The sequence below is a fragment of the Streptopelia decaocto genome (genome assembly GCF_964273445.1).
Source record: "Streptopelia decaocto genome assembly, contig: HAP1_SCAFFOLD_591, whole genome shotgun sequence".
Lineage (NCBI taxonomy): Eukaryota > Metazoa > Chordata > Aves > Columbiformes > Columbidae > Streptopelia > Streptopelia decaocto.
In genome coordinates this window covers 1-16700 of record NW_028115847.1, presented here as the reverse complement: position 1 = coordinate 16700, position 16700 = coordinate 1, and the positions used below count along the sequence as shown (strand labels likewise).

Sequence of the window (16700 nt, the reverse complement as noted above, 5' to 3'; positions counted from 1 at the left end):
CCCCCCCTCTCTATGTCTCCCCCCCCCCCACCCAGGGCCACGTCCATCCGTCTGTCCTGCCGCCAGAGGGGCACGGAGCGACAAATACGGGGTGCCCCCCACCCCGTTCAAAAGGGGGTGACCCTGCGCCGGCAGCAGCCGCAGGTGAGGCAGCGCAGGGCGGCCATGCTGAGCTGGAACAGCGTCCCGTACTGGAACAGCAGCCGGTAATAGGTCCCGACCGACAGATCCCCCGAGGGATCCGCGTACTTGAGAGCCACCAGCGGCGTGTACAGACGGTTGGTCTGGGTCCGGAACGCCGGGCGCCGGGCGCCGATCACGGACACGATGGCCTGAGGGAGGAGAACCGGAGAGCCCCTCGGGAGCATGGAGTCCGACCGTCACGCAATAAACGTGCCCAAGAAGCTCCTGTTCACCCCCCAGCGATGGCGACTCGGGATCATGGAGTCCGACCATCACGCAATAAATGTGCCCAAGAAGCTCCTGTTCGCCCCCCAGCGATGGCGACTCGGGATCATGGAGTCCGACCATCACGCAATAAATGTGCCCAAGAAGCTCCTGTTCGCCCCCCAGCGATGGCGACTCGGGATCATGGAGTCTGACCATCACGCAATAAACGTGCCCAAGAAGCTCCTGTTCACCCCCCAGCGATGGCGACTCCAGCACTGCCCTGGGCAGCCTGTTCCAACGCCCAAAAACCCTTTTCGTTTTGGGCCCTGAGGTGATTCTGGCGCCATTTTTGATCCCTGAGGTGATTTTGGCGCCATTTTGATCCCTGAGGTGATTTTGGCGCCGTTTTGATGTCCCTGAGGTGATTCTGGTGCCATTTTGAGCCCTGAGGTGATTCTGGTGCCGCCATTTTGATCCCTGAGGTGATTCTGGCGCCATTTTAATCCCCGAGGTGATTCTGGCGCCATTTTGGAGCCCTGAGGTGATTCTGGCACCATTTTGATCCCTGAGGTGATTCTGGCGCCATTTTGATCCCTGAGGTGATTCTGGCGCCATTTTGGGCCCTGAGGTGACTCTGGCACCATTTTGGGCCCCGAGCTGATCTTAGAATCATTTTGTTTGGAAGAGCCCCTCGAGATCATGGAGTCCAACCATAACCCACCCCCGGCACTAAAATGGCCCCAAGAAGCTCCTCTGTTCCCCCCCAGTGATGGCGGCTCCAGCACCGCCCTGGGCAGCCTGTTCAACACCCCACAGCCCTTTGGGGAAGAAATCACCCCCAATTTCCACCCTCACCCTCCTTCTCCAGCCCCTTGAAGCTCCGTTCCCTCCTCTCAACCCGCTCCAGCACCCCAGGGACCCCAAAACCTGCTCCAGACCTCGGCCACGGCGCCCGGGCTCTGCCCCAGCGTGGCGAAGATTTGGTGGGACGCCGGCAGATAAACGTCCTTGAAATACCGCACGGTGTCGGCGTCGGCGCCGGGGAACTCGGAGCGTGAAACCTCCTCCATCAGCTTCAGCTCGAAGTCCGTGTTGACGGGACCCGGCTCCACCATGGAGACGCTGTGGGGTGCAGGTGGGTGCTCGGGGGGGGTCCGGAGCCGCTTTGAGCCCCTCTGGGGTCCCCCCAATGCTCACAAGACGTCTCCAGGTCCCCCAGAGCCCCCCCAGAGTCCCCCCAACATCTCCAGGTCCCATAAAACTCCCCCAGATCCCCCCTCTGGGTTCCTTAGAGCCCCCCCAGAGTCCCCCCAACATCTCCAGGTCTCCCAGAGCCCCCCCAGAGCCGCTTTGAGCCCCTCTGGGGTCCCCCCAATGCTCACGAGACGTCTCCAGATCCCCCAGAGCCCCCCCAGAGTCCCCCCAACACCTCCAGGTCCCCCAGAGCCCCCCCAGAGTCCCCCCAACATCTCCAGGTCCCATAAAACTCCCCCAGATCCCCCCTCTGGGTTCCTTAGAGCCCCCCCAGAGTCCCCCCAACATCTCCAGGTCTCCCAGAGCCCCCCCAGAGCCGCTTTGAGCCCCTCTGGGGTCCCCCCGATGCTCACAAGACGTTGAACTGCAGCAGCTGCACGGCCAAGCTCTCACAAAACCCCTCCACGGCGAACTTGGAGGCGGCGTAGACATCATTGAAGACGATCCCTGCGGGCGCAGAGGGGCTGAGCGCCCCGAGACCCCCCTTTCCAGCACCCCCATGGCGGCGTGACCCCCAAACCTCACCCTGCAGCCCCATGACGCTGCTGACCACCACGATGTGCCCGCTCTGCCGCCGCTTCATGTCGGGGAGAACGGCCTTGATCATCCTCACGACGCCGAAGAAGTTGGTCTCGAAGATGCGCTTCATCTCCTCCACGCTCACGCTCTCCACCGGCCCCACGTGCCCCACGCCTGCGTTATTCACTGCCGAGCCGTACGGGGGGCTCAGACACCCCCCCAAGCGCCCCGTGGGGTCCGTCGCCCCCCCGGTCGCTCACCCAGCACGTCCACGCGCCCCCCGGGGATGCTGGCCATGCATTCGGCCACCGAGCCGTCGCTGCAGACGTCCAGGCGCTGGATGCTGAGCGTGGTGCCCAGCGCCGCTCCCGCCGCCGCCTCTAATTTCTCCTTCTTCCGCAGGTCCCGCATGGTGGCGATTACTGGGGGGGACCCCAAACCCCAAAAACCAGCTCGGGGGCGACCCCGGATGCCAACCGGGTCAAGGTCAAGTGGGGACGACGACGTTCGTTAAGCTGCTTGGGTAACGTGGCTGTTAATTATCCCCTGGGACTAATCCCGCGGGTGAGTGGTGGGGCACTGGGGTTGTGTGTGTGACAGCGGGTGGCACGGGGACGGGGACGGCGTACGGGGACACGTGTGTGTGCGTGTCCGGCCCGGTTACACGCGTGTGCGCTCGTGGCCGTGGGCTGCTCCTGCTGGCCGTGTCATCGTGGGCTGTCCCGTGTCCCCTTGGGCTGTCCCATGTCCCCATGGGGCTGTCCCATGTCCCCTTGGGCTGTCCCGTGTCCCCAAGGGGCTGTCCCGTGTCCCCTTGGGGCTTTCCCATGTCCCCATGGGGCTGTCCCGTGTCCCCTTGGGGCTTTCCCATGTCCCCATGGGGCTGTCCCGTGTCCCCTTGGGCTGTCTCCTGTCTCTTTGGGGCTGTCCCTTATCCCCATGGCGCTTTCCCATGTCCCCAAGGGGCTGTCCCGTGTCCCCTTGGGGCTTTCCCATGTCCCCATGGGGCTGTCCCATGTCCCCATGGGGCTGTCCCGTGTCCCCTTGGGCTGTCCCGTGTCCCCTTGGGCTGTCTCGTGTCTCTTTGGGGCTGTCCCTTATCCCCATGGGGCTTTCCCATGTCCCCATGGGGCTGTCCCTTGTCCTCATGGGCTGTCCCATGTCCCTGAGGGGCTGTCCCCTGTCCATTTGGCGCTGTCTTGTGTCCCCATGGGCTGTCCCGTGTCCTCATGGGGCTGTCTCGTGTCCCTTTGGGGCTGTCCCCTATCCCCATGGGCTGTCCCTTATCCCCATGGCGCTTTCCCATGTCCCCAAGGGGCTCTCCCCTGTCCCTTTGGGGCTGTCCCGTGTCCCTAAGGGGCTGTCCCATGTCCCTTTGGGACTGTCCCGTGTCCCTTTGGGGCTGTCCCCTTATCCCCAAGGGGCTTTCCCATGTCCCCAAGGGGCTGTCCCTTGTCCTCATGGGCTGTCCCCTGTCCCTGAGGGGCTGTCCCTTGTCCCCATGGGGATGTCCCATGTCCCCAAGGGTCTGTCCCATGTCCCCAGCTCCCCTCCACCTTGCAGGACACAGGTGGGGGACACAGGGACACCTCATCTCACCGAAGTGGGCTCTGTGACCTTGGGGCCACGGGACATCAAGTCCTGGGGGGCTGTGGGGACAAAACCTCCAGGGACAGATCAACAGGGACCCCCCCAAACGCTGCACCTGTCCCCTCCTTGCTGGGACACCGCGGGAGGGCCCCCCCTCCCCGGCTCTCACCCTGGAAGCGCCGCTGGGGGTCCTGCGCCAGCTTGACGGCCACGGCCAGGCCGATGCCGGAGGAGCAGCCGGTGACGAGGACGGTGCGGCGCGCGGGGGCGGCCATGGCTGCGCCGGCCCGCGGTCCAAAGGCTCTTATGGGATCAGGACCCGCCGTCACGTGGGAGCAGGATCAACCCCCCCCCTCCAGGGACAGCCCCGGGGGGGCCACGGGGCCGTGGGTCCCCTCCCCTGCCCTTGGGGACACCCCTGGTGGGATGGGGACAAGTGACCCCCAGAGCTCCCCCCACGACCACCCCACACCTCCAGGTCTCTCAGAGCCCCCTCATGCTCCCCAGGTCCCCCAGAGCCCCCCCGAGACCACCCAACACCTCCAGGTCCCCCAGAGCGCCCCCCAGGCTCCCAAGGTCCCCCAGAGCCCCCCCAGGCTCCCAAGGTCCCCCCGAGACCACCCAACACCTATAGGTACTCTAGAGCCCCCTGGAGCCCCCCCAGGCTCCCAAGGTCCCCCCGAGACCACCCAACACCTATAGGTACTCTAGAGCCCCCTGGAGCCCCCCCAGGCTCCCCAAGTCCCCCAGAGCCCCCCTGGGACCACCCAACACCTCCAGGTCCCCCAGAGCCCCCCCAGGCTCCCAAGGTCCCCCAGAGCCCCCCAGTTCCCCCCCAGGCTCCCCAGAGCTCCCCCCCCAAGACCACCCAACACCTCCAGGTCCCCCAGAGCCCCCCCAGGCTCCCCAAAGGCCCCCCATCCTGCACCCATCAGGGACCCCCACCCAGTCACGGGTGTCCATGGGGAGCTGGGACGAAGTGGCTGAGGGTTTTTTTTGGGGGGGCTGCGTCACCCCCAAAGCCTGGGGGGGGACACACACAAGGGCTGGGCTGGGGGGGCCCGGGGGGGCTGTTACTGCAGAGACGAGGGTAAATATTTGTTGGGAAGTGGAAAATTTGGGGGGAGCGGAACCGAGGGACCATGAGTCAGGGATGAGGCAATGGGGGGGACTCGGGCCAGACGGGTCCCGGGGGGGGCAGCGGCAGCTGCAGGGGGGGGGTCCCCAAACCCCCCCACCCTGGGGGGCATTGCAGCCAGCTGCAGGTGTCCCCAAAACCCCCCCACCCTGGGGATGCTGCACCCCAAAATCTACAATATTTGCTGTGGAGGTGGGGGGGCTCTGCACCCCTAAATTTGCTATGGGGCTGGGAGAAGTTTGGGGGGGTCCCTTCACCCCTAAACCGTCTGTGGGGCTGGGGGCAGGTTGGGGGGTCCCTGAACCCCTAAACCATCTGTGGGGCTGGGGGCAGGTTGGGGGACCCTGCACCCCTAAACTGTCTGTGGGGCTGGGGGAAGTTTTGGGGGGCTCTGCACCCCTAAACTGTCTATGGGGCTGGGAGCAGGTTGGGGGGCTCTGCACCCCTAAACTGTCTGTGGGGCTGGGGGAAGTTTTGGGGGTCCCTGCACCCTAAACTGGCTGTGGGGCTGAGGGCAGGTTGGGGGGCTCTGCACCCCTAATCTGTGGGGCTGGGGGAAGTTTTGGGGGTCCCCGCCCCCTAAACTGTCTATGGGGCGGGGGGCAGGTTGGGGGGCTCTTCACCCCTAATCCGTGGGGCTGGGGGCTCCGCCACCCCCGGCCCGTCCGCAGCCGAGCCCCCCGGGCCCGATCCTGGCGCTGCTGCCGGGTCCCGCCCGTGGGCCGGGCCGCTCGGGGGGGGCGGGAGCTCCGGGGGGGCCGGTCCTTCCTTCCCCTCCCTCCCGTCCCGTCCCGTCCCGTCCCGTCCCGTCCCGTCCCGTCCCGTCCCGCAGCCCCGACGAGCCCGGAGCGGGCAGGGCGGGTTCCGAGCTCCGGTACCGGCCACCGAGCTCCGGTACCGGGCGGCGGTTCCGCGCCCCCCCCGCGCCGGGCATGGAGCCGCTCCCGGTGCTCGCCACGCTCCTCGCCGTGCTGCAGGGGCTGCCCCCGGCCCGCACAGGTACCGCGCTCCGCGATGGCCCCCCCACGCCCACGCGTGTCCCCCATCGCCACCCACCCCGCTACCACGGGGGGGGGGGTTCGGGGGCCACCACCGTGAACCCCGCGGTCCCAGTGGGGCGACACGGGTGTCCCCAAAGGGATCCCCGCGGCTGTCACGCGTGGGGTGTCCCCCCCCGGGGACCCGCCAGCGCATTCAGCACCACGGACAGGGCCTGGGGGGCCCACGGCGGACACGGTGGGGGGGTCGGGGTACCCGTGGAGGGGGGAGCTGCCGGGATATGGGGTTCAGGGGTCTCCTGTGGGGTCGCACAGTGGGTGACAGTGACCCCCACCCAGGGTGTTCCCCGTGGGAAAGGGGGACCCCCCCGGGGCAGGGTGCACCCCCCAGGTTCCCTGGCATCCCCAGGGTGGGGGTGCAGGTGGGGGGGGGGACCCCGGACGCCTGGGTCCCTTGGCTGGCCACGGGGGGGTGGTCTGGGGGAGCACCTGAAGCGTCACTAACAGGATTAGCACCAGTGTGGGGGCTCCCCGAGGCCATGGGGGGGTGTGCCCCCCCCGCCAAATACCCCTTGGCTTTAGGGCACCCCCGTGAGCCCCCCACGCCCGGCTCTGGCATCCGCTCCGGGGCCACCCATTGGCCCTCTATGGGGGGGTTCCCAGCCCGGGGGGGGGGCCCTCATCACCCCCCCTCCCTGGGGATCCCCGGCAGGAAACCAGCCCCATGTGCGGGGGTCAGGAGGGCCTGAGAGCCAGCTGGGCCGGGGCGGGGGGGTCAGCGCGTTCCCAGCCCGGCCCCGGCCTCTGGTGGCCCCAACCCGGCTATGGGGGGGGGGGGTGAGGGTAATTTGGGGTGCCCCCCACCCCCCATCGTGCTGCCCGGACAGGTCTGTGCGGCAGGGGGGTGGGCGCTGCCGCGGGCGGGGGGCCCCGCGCTCTCTGATGTGGCTGCAGCCGCGGCCCCCCCACGCACACCTGGCTGTGCCGGATTAACCCTCCGTGGTTGGGGGCTGTGTCCCGGGGGGGCCACGCCGGCACCCCAACCTTCCCGCACCCCCAGCTGGGTGCAGCTGGAGGGTGACGGGGGGGTCTGTAGGTGACGGAACCCGCTCGACCCGTAGGGTGCACCCGTGTTGTGGGGTGCACCCATGTTATTGTGGGGTGCACCCATGTTGTGGGGTGGTCCCGTGTTGTGGGGTGCTCCCGTGTTGTGGGGTGCACCCATGTTGTTGTGGGGTGCTCCCGTGTTGTGGGGTGCTCCCATGTCGTGGGGTGCACCCATGTTGTTGTGGGGTGCTCCCGTGTCGTGGGGTGCACCCATGTCGTTGTGGGGTGCTCCCGTGTCGTGGGGTGCACCCGTGTTGTGGGGTGCACCCATGTCGTTGTGGGGTGCTCTCGTGTTATTGTGGGGTGCACCCGTGTTATCATGGGGTGCTCCCGTGTTATTGTGGGGTGCACTCGAGTTATTGTGGGGTGCATCCTTGTTATCATGGGGTGCTCCTGTGTTGTTGTGGGGTGCTCCTGGGTCATTGTGGGGTGCACCCATGTTGTTTTGGGGTTATCCCATGTTATTATGGGGTGCACCCATGTTATCGTGGGGTGCTCCCGTGTTATCGTGGGGTTCTCCCGTGTTCCCATGGGGTGCTCCCGTGTTATCGTGGGGTTCTCCTGTGTTCCCATGGGGTGCTCCCGTGTTATTGTGGGGTTCCCCCACATTGTCATGGGGTTCTCCCGTGTTCCCATGGGGTGCTCCCGTGTTCCCATGGGGTGCTCCCATGTTATCGTGGGGTTCTCCCGTGTTCCCATGGGGTGCTCCCGTGCCGCGGGGGGTGCAGAGCGAGCCCAGGGGCGGTGGAATGCAGGGAAGGAATGCGCCGGCCCCCCCGGCCCCCCCGGCCTTGCACCCACACAGCTGCCTGGCCCCGGGCCGGCCCGGCTTGGCCGCCGCACGCAGGGGGATGGGGCCGCGGCCCCGCTCTAACCGGGGGGTGTCACCGGAGGGTCCCCACCCCGAAATGTCCCCCGCTCTCCCCACAGCGGTGCCCGTGGACGTGCTGCGGACGCTGGGCATGCAGGACGGCCGCCACGGCGTCACCGTCACCGCCGGCATCTGTCCCCAGCGCCCGGGGACGCCGGAGCCCGACTTGGCTTTCCGCGTGGACAACCGCACCCAGCTCAGCGCGCCCACCCGCCAGCTCTTCCCCGGTACGGCGCCCAGGGCTCGCGTCTCCTTTTGGGGGTGCAGAGCCGCCTCGGGGGGGTCCCTGATTGTCCCCCCGTTCGCAGACGGCTCCTTCCCCGCGGACTTCGCGGTGCTGGCCACGGTGCGCGCGCGGCGCGGGGGCCAAGCCTTCCTGCTCTCGCTGTACGACGAGCGCGGCGTCCAGCAGCTCGGCGTGGAGATCGGCGCCTCGCCCGTCTTCCTCTACGAGGACCAGGAGGGGCGGCCCCCCCCGGAGCGCTACCCCGTGTTCCGCAGGGTCAACCTGGCCGACGGCAGGTGAGGGATGAGGAGGGGGGATGCGTTTTGGGGCGGGGCGGGGGGTCCGCGGGTCCCTCTGGCTGCCAGCGAGTCCCGTCTCCGCAGGTGGCACCGCGTGGCGTTGGCCGTGGAGGGCACCAACGTCTCCTTGCTGGTGGATTGTCACCTCCTGGCCACGCTGCCGCTGGAGCGGGGACCTCAGCCCCTCGTTAGCACCGAGGGGGTGACGATTTTTGGGGCCCGGCTCTTGGACGAGGAGGTTTTCGAGGTGCGTCCCTCCCCAGATCCACGTCCCAGAGGCCTTGGCTGGCCCTGGTAGGGAGGGGTTTGGGGAAGGGGGGGACCCGGTTGTGCTGGGGGCCGCCCTCTGTCCCTAAGGGGTGTCCCTGTCCCCAAGGGGCGTCCCCGTCCCATGGGGTGACCTGATTCCCCTCCCTGCATTCCTGCCCGCTGCAAATGTCAAGGCAAAGAGGCGGCATTGAGGCGAGCGGGGGCGCCCCCCCCAGCCCGTTTTGTCCCCAGCGGGCAGACAAGTGTCCCTTTGTCCCCTTTCCCCCCCTCCCAGGCCACCCCCGGCTCTTGCGCCCGTATCCAGGGCGCGCGTCGGCACCCGTCGGGCCCGGGGTGCGAATTGGGGGGGGTCAAACCCGCCGCCCCCTGGTGTCCCCCCGTTGTCCTTTGCCGCAGGGTGACGTCCAGCAGCTGCTGTTGGTGGCCGACCCCGAGGCCGCCCGCTCCTATTGCCACCTCTACATGCCCGACTGCCACCAGCCCCTGCTCTACCCGCTCCTCGCGCCCTTCCCGGAGGAGGTGAGCGCCCAAACTGGGGAGGGGGGCGGCTGGGACTCCGTGGGGGGGGTCACAGGGCCCCCGACACCCCCATTTCTGTCCCTGTCCCCCGCAGAGTGACCTGGAGCCCACGGCCGCCCCCCGGAGGAAGGGCAGGAAGGGGAAAAGGAAGGGCAAGGGCAAGGGCAAGAAGAGGAGGAACAAGGAGCTGCCGGAGCAGCACGAGCCCTCCGCACCCTCCATCACGGCCGGCCAGGTAGAGAACGCAACTAACTAACCCACTCTGCCGCTGGTTAACCCGCCCCGGTTAACCCAGATCTGCCAACCTGCGACGTGCCGGCGCTGCCGCGGCTCAGCCCCTCGCGCCGGCACCCGAATCCGGCTTCAAATCCCAGCGGCTGCGGGTGCCGAGCCCAGCGCGTCCCGGAGCCGTGCGCGGAGCTCCCGCCTCGTCTTCGCGCAATTTGGGGCAAAACGGGCTGGTTTTGGCCACGCCGGACCCCGCGGAGCCGAACCTTTGGGGGACATGGGTGCCGGCTGGTTTGGAGCGGCTCCTCAATGATTTGGGGTAGCCCGGTGGCTGGCGTGTCCCCACAGCTCCTGGCCCTGGGGGGCAGCCCCCCCACCTCCGCCTTTGGCCCCGTTGGCTCTGGAAATGGGTCAGGGCTGCAGCTGGGGACGGTGCCGCCGGCCAAGGGGACGGTGGCCCCTCCTGCCGATGACTCAGCCTTGGCCCCGGCCAGCGGGGAGAGACCCGGCGAGGGGTGGCCGCGCTCCAGGTGCTGCTCGGAGCCAAAGTTCGGGGGGAACGGCCGCCCCCGCGCCCCCGAGCAGCAGCTGCCCAGCCCTGGCTCGCCGTCCCAGCGCTTCGGCCCAAAACGGGGAACGGCACCGGTGTCCCCAATCCAAGCAGGGGCTGTGGCGGGGTGGGGATGTCCCCAATCCACCCGTGACCCCCCCAAAAGCATCTCCCGGTCCTGCGGGACCCCCCGAGGGGTCAGCAGCTCCCTCTGCCGCAGCGCTCCCTTCCTCACCCCGCGCCCTTTCCGCATCGCCCAAGGCCAGCGCGCCCACGGCGCCGTCCCCGCAGGAGAGCTCCGTGTCACCCGTCCCCTCCGGCCTCGTCACCACCGTCAGCGTCACCCTGAACGGCACCGACCCCTTCGAGGTACCGCGGGGGGCTGGGGGAGGCAGGGGAGGTTCCCCCTACCTTGTCACCCCCAAATATGTCCCCGTCCCTTAGGACGCTGCTGAGGAGCTTGTGCTTGAACTTGAGGATGGGGACGCTGGGGGTGGCAGCGCGGAGCTGCCGGGCTACGAGGACGACGGTGACGGGGACCCCGCGAGCCGGGAGCGGTTCGGCCCCGCCGAGCGCGAGGGGATGGTGATCCAGGCTGCCCAGGTGACACTGGGGATGGGCACAGGGACCCCCCAGTTCTGGCCGGCTGAGCCGGGGCCATGGGATGGGTCTGGGGGACAAGGGATGGGTCTGGGGGACAAAGGATGGGGTCCAGGGGCCACAGGGTGGGTCTGGGGGCCATGAGATAGATCCAGGGCCACAGGGTGGGGTTCAGGGGCCATGGGATGGGGTCTAGGGGCCACAGGATGGGTCTGGGGACCACAGGATGGGTCCAGGGCCACAGGAGGGGGTTGAGGTGCCACAGGGTGGGTCTGGGGGCCACAGGATGGGGTTTGGGGGCCACAGGATGGGGTTGAGGTGCCACAGGATGGGTCTGGGGCCACAGGAGGGGGTTGAGGTGCCACAGGGTGGGTCTGGGGGCCACAGGATGGGGTTTGGGGGCCACGGGGTGGGTCAAGGACCACATGATGCGGTCCAGGAGCTGTGGGACAGGACCAGGAGCCATGGGGTGGGGTCCAGGTGGTACAGGATGGGTCTGGGGGCCACAGGATGGGTCCAGGGCCACCGGATGGATGCAGGGACCACATAGGTGGCTCGAAGGCGTCACCCCAGCCCGGCTCTCGGCTGTTTCACCCCCCCATGTTTTTCAGGAGCCCAGTCTGAAGGGGCAGAAAGGCGAACCAGCCATCGTGGAGCCGGTGAGTGGGACACAACAACCCCCCCAAAAAGGGCCACGTGGCCCCCAGCCCTCCTGTGACACCCCGGGGCCACCGTGGGAGACGGTTGGCAGGACGGGGCTCGTTCTCATCTCCTTTAGGGTCGGCGATTCGAGGGGCCGCCGGGACCCCCAGGCCCTGCGGTGAGGAGCTGGGGGGGCGAGGGGGGGACGCGGGAGACGCCGAAGCGTTAACGCGCTGCTGTGCTCTGCGCAGGGGGAAACGGGTCCCCTGGGACCACCGGGACCACCAGGGCTGCCCGGGGACCCCGGCGATCGGGTACGGAGGAGACGGGGGGGCTGTGACGGGGCTGGGATGGGGCTGGGATGGGTCAGGGGGGCTGTGATGGGGCTGTAAGGGGCAGGGGGGGCAGGGGGGCTGTGATGGGGCTGTAAGGGGCAGGGAGGCTGTGATGGGGCTGTAAGGGGCAGGGGGGGCAGGGGGGCTGTGATGGGGCAGGGGGGGCTGTGATGGGGCTGTAAGGGGCAGGGGGGGCAGGGGGGGCTGTGATGGGGCTGTAAGGGGCAGGGGGGCTGTGATGGGGCTGTGATGGGGCAAGGGGGGCTGTGATGGGGCTGTAAGGGGCAGGGGGGCTGTGATGGGGCTGTGATGGGGCTGTAAGGGGCAGGGGAGGCTGTGACAGGGCTGTGATGGGGCAAGGGGGGCTGTGATGGGGCTGTAAGGGGCAGGGGAGGCTGTGACGGGGCTGTGATGGGGCTGTGATGGGGCAGGGGGGCTGTGATGGGGCTGTAAGGGGCAGGGGGGCTGTGATGGGTTGGGGGGCTGTGACGGGGCTGTGATGGGGCAGGGGGGCTGTGATGGGGCAGGGGGGCTGTGACAGGGCTGTAAGGGGCAGGGGGGCTGTGATGGGGCAGGGGGGCTGTGACGGGGCTGTAAGGGGCAGGGGGGGCTGTGATGGGGCAGGGGGGCTGTGACGGGGCTGTAAGGGGCAGGGGGGGCTGTGACGGGGCTGTAAGGGGCAGGGGGGCTGTGACGGGGCTGTAAGGGGCAGGGGGGGCTGTGATGGGGCAGGGGGGCTGTGACAGGGCTGTAAGGGGCAGGGGGGGCTGTGATGGGGCTGTGATGGGGCAGGGAGGCTGTGATGGGTTGGGGGGCTGTGACGGGGCTGTGACGGGGCTGTGATGGGGCAGGGGGGGCTGTGATGGGGCAGGGGGGCTGTGATGGGGCAGGGGGGCTGTGACGGGGCTGTAAGGGGCAGGGGGGGCTGTGACGGGGCTGTAAGGGGCAGGGGGGGCTGTGATGGGTCAGGGGGCTGTGACGGGGCTGTAAGGGGCAGGGGGGCTGTGACGGGGTCAGAGCCGCCCCGCGGCGGGCCGGGGGGGCCGCGGTGTCCCGGTGCGTGCCGGGGCGTGCCGGGGCGTGCCGGGGCGCTGGAGCTGCAAGCCCTGAGCTGACAGCTCGTAACAGCGCGGTGACGGCTCATCCCCCCCCCCGCCCCCCCACCGCAGGGTCCCGCGGGACGGCCGGGGCTGCCGGGAGCCGACGGGATCCGCGGCCCCGCGGGGACCATGATCATGTTGCCGGTAAGTTTTGGGGACAGACAGGAGCCTCGGGGACAGCTCTGGAGGTGACACCGAGCTGGCTGTCCCTGGGGGGGGCTGGGGGCTCCCCACACCCCTCACCCTGCTCCATACCCCCCCAGTTCCAGTTTGGGGGGGACTCCCTCAAGGGCCCCACCGTCTCTTTCCAAGAAGCCCAAGCCCAAGCGATCCTGCAGCAGGCGAAGGTACAGACCCCCCCAGGACCCCCCCCCAACCAGCCCCCCCATTTCCCCTCAACCCCTCTTCCCTTCTCCCCCCAGCTCGCCATGAAGGGCCCCCCAGGTCCCATGGGGCTGACAGGCCGCCCAGGACCACTGGTGAGTACTGGGCCAATGTGAAGTGTGTCCCCCCCCCCAAAAAGCACATCTCCAACCTTCACGGGGGGGTCTCCATGCTTTGTTTTTGTAGGGTCTACCTGGACACCCAGGCCTGAAAGGAGACGCTGGGGACATGGGGCCACGGGTGAGAGAACAGGGGTGGGGGGTGATGCCCCTGGGAGGGGGCTGCTGAGCCCTGACCCCCCCCCAAACACTGACCCCCCCCTTTTCTCCATCAGGGTCCCCGGGGGTTGCAGGGGCCGCCAGGGCCACCGGGGAAACTGGGCAGACGGGTAAGAACTGGAGGGCTTGGGGTTTTGTCACCCCCAAATGTCCCTGCCCAGCTGTCACAGTGCCCCTTTTCCGGGGGGGGCTCTGAGTCCTGGGCCCCTTCCCACCCCCCGGCCTTGTCTTGCAGGGTCGCGCTGGAGCTGACGGTGCCAGGGGACTCCCGGGGGACACCGGCCCCAAGGTCTCTCACGGGGGGTGACGTCGGTGCTGGGGGGGCTTGGTGTGGCGGGGGGGGGACAAGAGCTCGGCCTGATGCTTGTCTGACCCCCCCAGGGTGACAGGGGCTTCGATGGGCTGCCGGGGCTGCCGGGAGAGAAGGGCCACCGGGTGAGTGGGACCTCAGTGTGTCCCCTCCTGTCACCTGTCCCCACGTCACCCTCTCCCTTGTGCAGGGTGACATGGGGGGGCCTCAGTGTGTCCCCTCCTGTCACCCTGTCCCCACGTCACCCTCTCTCTTGTGCAGGGTGACATGGGGGGGGCCTCAGTGTGTCCCCTCCTGTCACCCTGTCCCCACGCCCCACTCTCCCTTGTGCAGGGTGACATGGGGGGGGGGGCCTCAGTGTGTCCCCTCCTGTCACCTGTCCCCACGCCCCCCTCTCTCTTGTGCAGGGTGACTTGGGGAAGCCAGGACCAGCTGGCCCCCCCGGCGAGAAAGGCGCCAAGGTGAGGAGTGGGGGGGGACACGGGAACACACGGCCCCCGCTGGTTTTGGGGGGGACACATTCAGTTCCACTCTGTCCCCCCCCAGGGCTCCGATGGCCTCCCGGGACCTCGGGGACAACCAGGGGAACCTGTGAGTACCCACCCTGGCTCCTCCCCCAGCCCAAAGAGCGGCGGGGAGGGGGGGGGACAAGTTTGCCCCCCCATTTTCTTCCTTCAGCTTTTTGGGGGAGAGATTTGCGCACCAGACTCCCCCACCCTGGGGAATTTGGGGTGCTGGGGTCACCTGAGCCCCCCCCGACCCCCATGTCCTTGTCCTTAGGGTGCACGAGGCCTCATCGGCACCCGCGGCCCCCCCGGCCCCCCCGGCCCACCGGTATGAGACACCCATCCCTCTGTCTGTCTGTCTGTCTGTCCCCAAGGGGGTTTGTCTCTGTCACCCGCCACCTTGGGGTGCGGTGTCACCCTGACCCCCCCGTTCCTCCGCAGGGTCCCAGCGGCATCGACGGGGCACCGGGGCCCAAAGGCAACGTGGTGGGTGTCACCGGGGACCCCCCCAACCCCAATGAAGCCAGGAAGTGGGGGGGCAGCACTACTGGGTGCTCTTTGGGGGGCGCTGGGGGTCATGGGGGGCGCTGAGGAGGGTTTTTTACTGCGCTGATGGACTTTGCCCCCCCCAGGGAATCCAAGGGGAGCCGGGACCCCCGGGACAGCAGGGGAACCCTGGGCCGCAGGTACCGCTGGTGCTGGGGGGCAGTGGGGTGTCCCCACAACACTGGGGGGTCCCCAGTCCCCCCCCATCACCCCGCTCTGTTCTGCAGGGTCTCCCCGGCCCCCAGGGCCCCGTCGGGCTCCCGGGGGAGAAGGTGAGTGGATTTTGGGGTGGGGGGGGGGCAGGGCACGGAGCTGCCCCAGCTCCGAGCAGCTCCTGGGGGGCCCCAGGGGTGTCCCCTCGGTGTCCCCATGTGTCCCCCGTCACGCAGGGCCCGCCGGGGAAGCCGGGAATCCAGGGGGTGGCTGGGGCCGACGGGCCCCCGGTGAGTACAGGCTGGGGGGGTCACTGTGTCCCTTGGGGGGGTCACTGTGTCCCCTGGGGGGGTCACTCTGGTCCCCAGCACAGCGGGGACACCGGGGCAGTGTCACCATCCCAGCGTGTCCCCACAGGGTCACCCCGGCCGAGAAGGACCAGCCGGAGAGAAGGGCCTCCAGGTGAGGGGCTGCCCCCCCAGCACCCCAAATGGGGGGGTAGGATCCCATTTTTTTAGGGGGGGGGTCCCATTTTTGTCACCTCTCTCTCTGTCCCCAGGGCCCCGTGGGTGCCCCTGGTCCCATTGGTTACCCGGGACCCCGGGGGGTGAAGGTGAGTGGACCCCCCGCCTCTGCATGGTGTTGGGGGGGACAGGGGGTGTCCCCCGTGGGTTGGGGGACACACCAGCCCCTCTGTGTCCCCTCTGTGTCCCCTCCATGTCCCCTCCGTGTCCCCTCTGCAGGGAGCGTTTGGCGTGCGGGGCCTGAAGGGCAGCAAGGGGGAGAAGGTAAGAGGGGCCCCCCCTGCTCTTGGGGGTCACTCATCCTTGGCGGGGGGGGGGGACACTTGGGGACAGCCCCTCTGGTGGGATTTGGGGCTCAGCTCCACATTGTGACCCCCCACTTGGGGCTTGCTCATGCATTCTCACCCCCCCCCCCCAAAACGTGCCTTTGTTTCAGGGAGAAGATGGATTCCCCGGCTTTAAGGGGGACATGGGCCCCAAGGGGGACAGGGTAAGTGGGGTGTCCTGGGGGGGCTCATGGGGGGGGCTGTGAGTGCCACCAAGCCCCAGGTGCAGGACACAGCTCTGTTGAGGTGGGGGGGGACACAGTTGGGGACCCCAGGGAGGGGCCCTGTGTCTGTTGGGGATAGCTGGGGACCCCAGGGAGCAGCTGCGTGTTTTGGGGGACAGCTGGGGACCCCAGGGAGCAGCTGCGTGTTTTGGGGGACAGCTGGGGACCCCGGGAGCAGCTGCGTGTTTTGGGGGACAGCTGGGGACCCCAGGGAGCAGCTGCGTGTTTTGGGGGGACAGCTGGGGACCCCCGTCCCCCCCAGCGTGCTCCCCCCGCCGCGTTCCCGTTGCAGGGTGACCAGGGCCCGCTGGGTCCCCGCGGCGAGGACGGGCCCGAGGGGCTGAAGGGACAGACGGGGCCCGTGGGGGACCCAGGTGCTCCCGGCCCCGCGGGCGAGAAGGTGAGGGGACCCGCGTGCCCCCCCGTGTCCTCTCATGTCCCCCCATGTCCCCTGTGTCCCCCTGTGTCCCCAAATGCCCCCCCGTGTCCTCTTGCATCCCCCTGTGTCCTCTCACGTCCTCCCATGTCCCCCATGTCCCCCCATGTCCCTCCGTTTCCTCTTGTGTCCCCCATGTCCTCCCATGTTCCCCCATGTCCTCTCATGTCCTCCCATGTCCCCCATGTCCTGCCACGTCCCCCATGTCCTCCCATGTTCCCCCATGTCCTCTCATGTCCTCCCATGTCCCCCATGTCCCCCTGTGTCCCCCCATGTCCCGCCATGTCCCTCCGTTTCCTCTTGTGTCCCCCATGTCCTCCCATGTTCCCCCATGTCCTCTCATGTCCTCCCATGTCCCCTGTGTCCTCCCGTGTCCC

The 16700-nt window shown here is 68.5% G+C and overlaps 2 protein-coding genes across 2 annotated transcripts; one reads left to right on the top strand and one right to left on the bottom strand.

Annotated features, from left to right (window-relative positions):
* Positions 1-107: 107 nt before the first annotated feature.
* RDH8 (retinol dehydrogenase 8) lies at positions 108-4028 on the bottom strand (the record flags this gene model as incomplete). The annotated part of the gene is made up of 6 exons (XM_082077158.1): positions 108-332; positions 1329-1512; positions 1998-2091; positions 2170-2349; positions 2424-2585; positions 3923-4028. 6 exons carry the CDS (start codon positions 4026-4028, stop codon positions 108-110), a joined length of 951 nt encoding a protein of 316 aa, XP_081933284.1.
* Positions 4029-5775: 1747 nt separating this feature from the next.
* COL5A3 (collagen type V alpha 3 chain) lies at positions 5776-16287 on the top strand (the record flags this gene model as incomplete). Its single annotated transcript, XM_082077162.1, has 30 exons — positions 5776-5890; positions 7927-8094; positions 8176-8389; positions 8477-8639; positions 9059-9181; positions 9276-9416; positions 10221-10328; positions 10404-10562; positions 11171-11218; positions 11338-11379; positions 11453-11515; positions 12706-12780; positions 12900-12983; positions 13059-13115; positions 13207-13260; positions 13355-13408; positions 13534-13587; positions 13680-13733; positions 14016-14069; positions 14155-14199; positions 14389-14442; positions 14556-14600; positions 14747-14800; positions 14888-14932; positions 15050-15103; positions 15231-15275; positions 15373-15426; positions 15557-15601; positions 15774-15827; positions 16180-16287. Coding segments are annotated over exons 1-30 (2385 nt in total), but the record flags the coding sequence as incomplete, so codon positions are not given.
* Between the last annotated feature and the right edge of the window lie 413 nt (positions 16288-16700).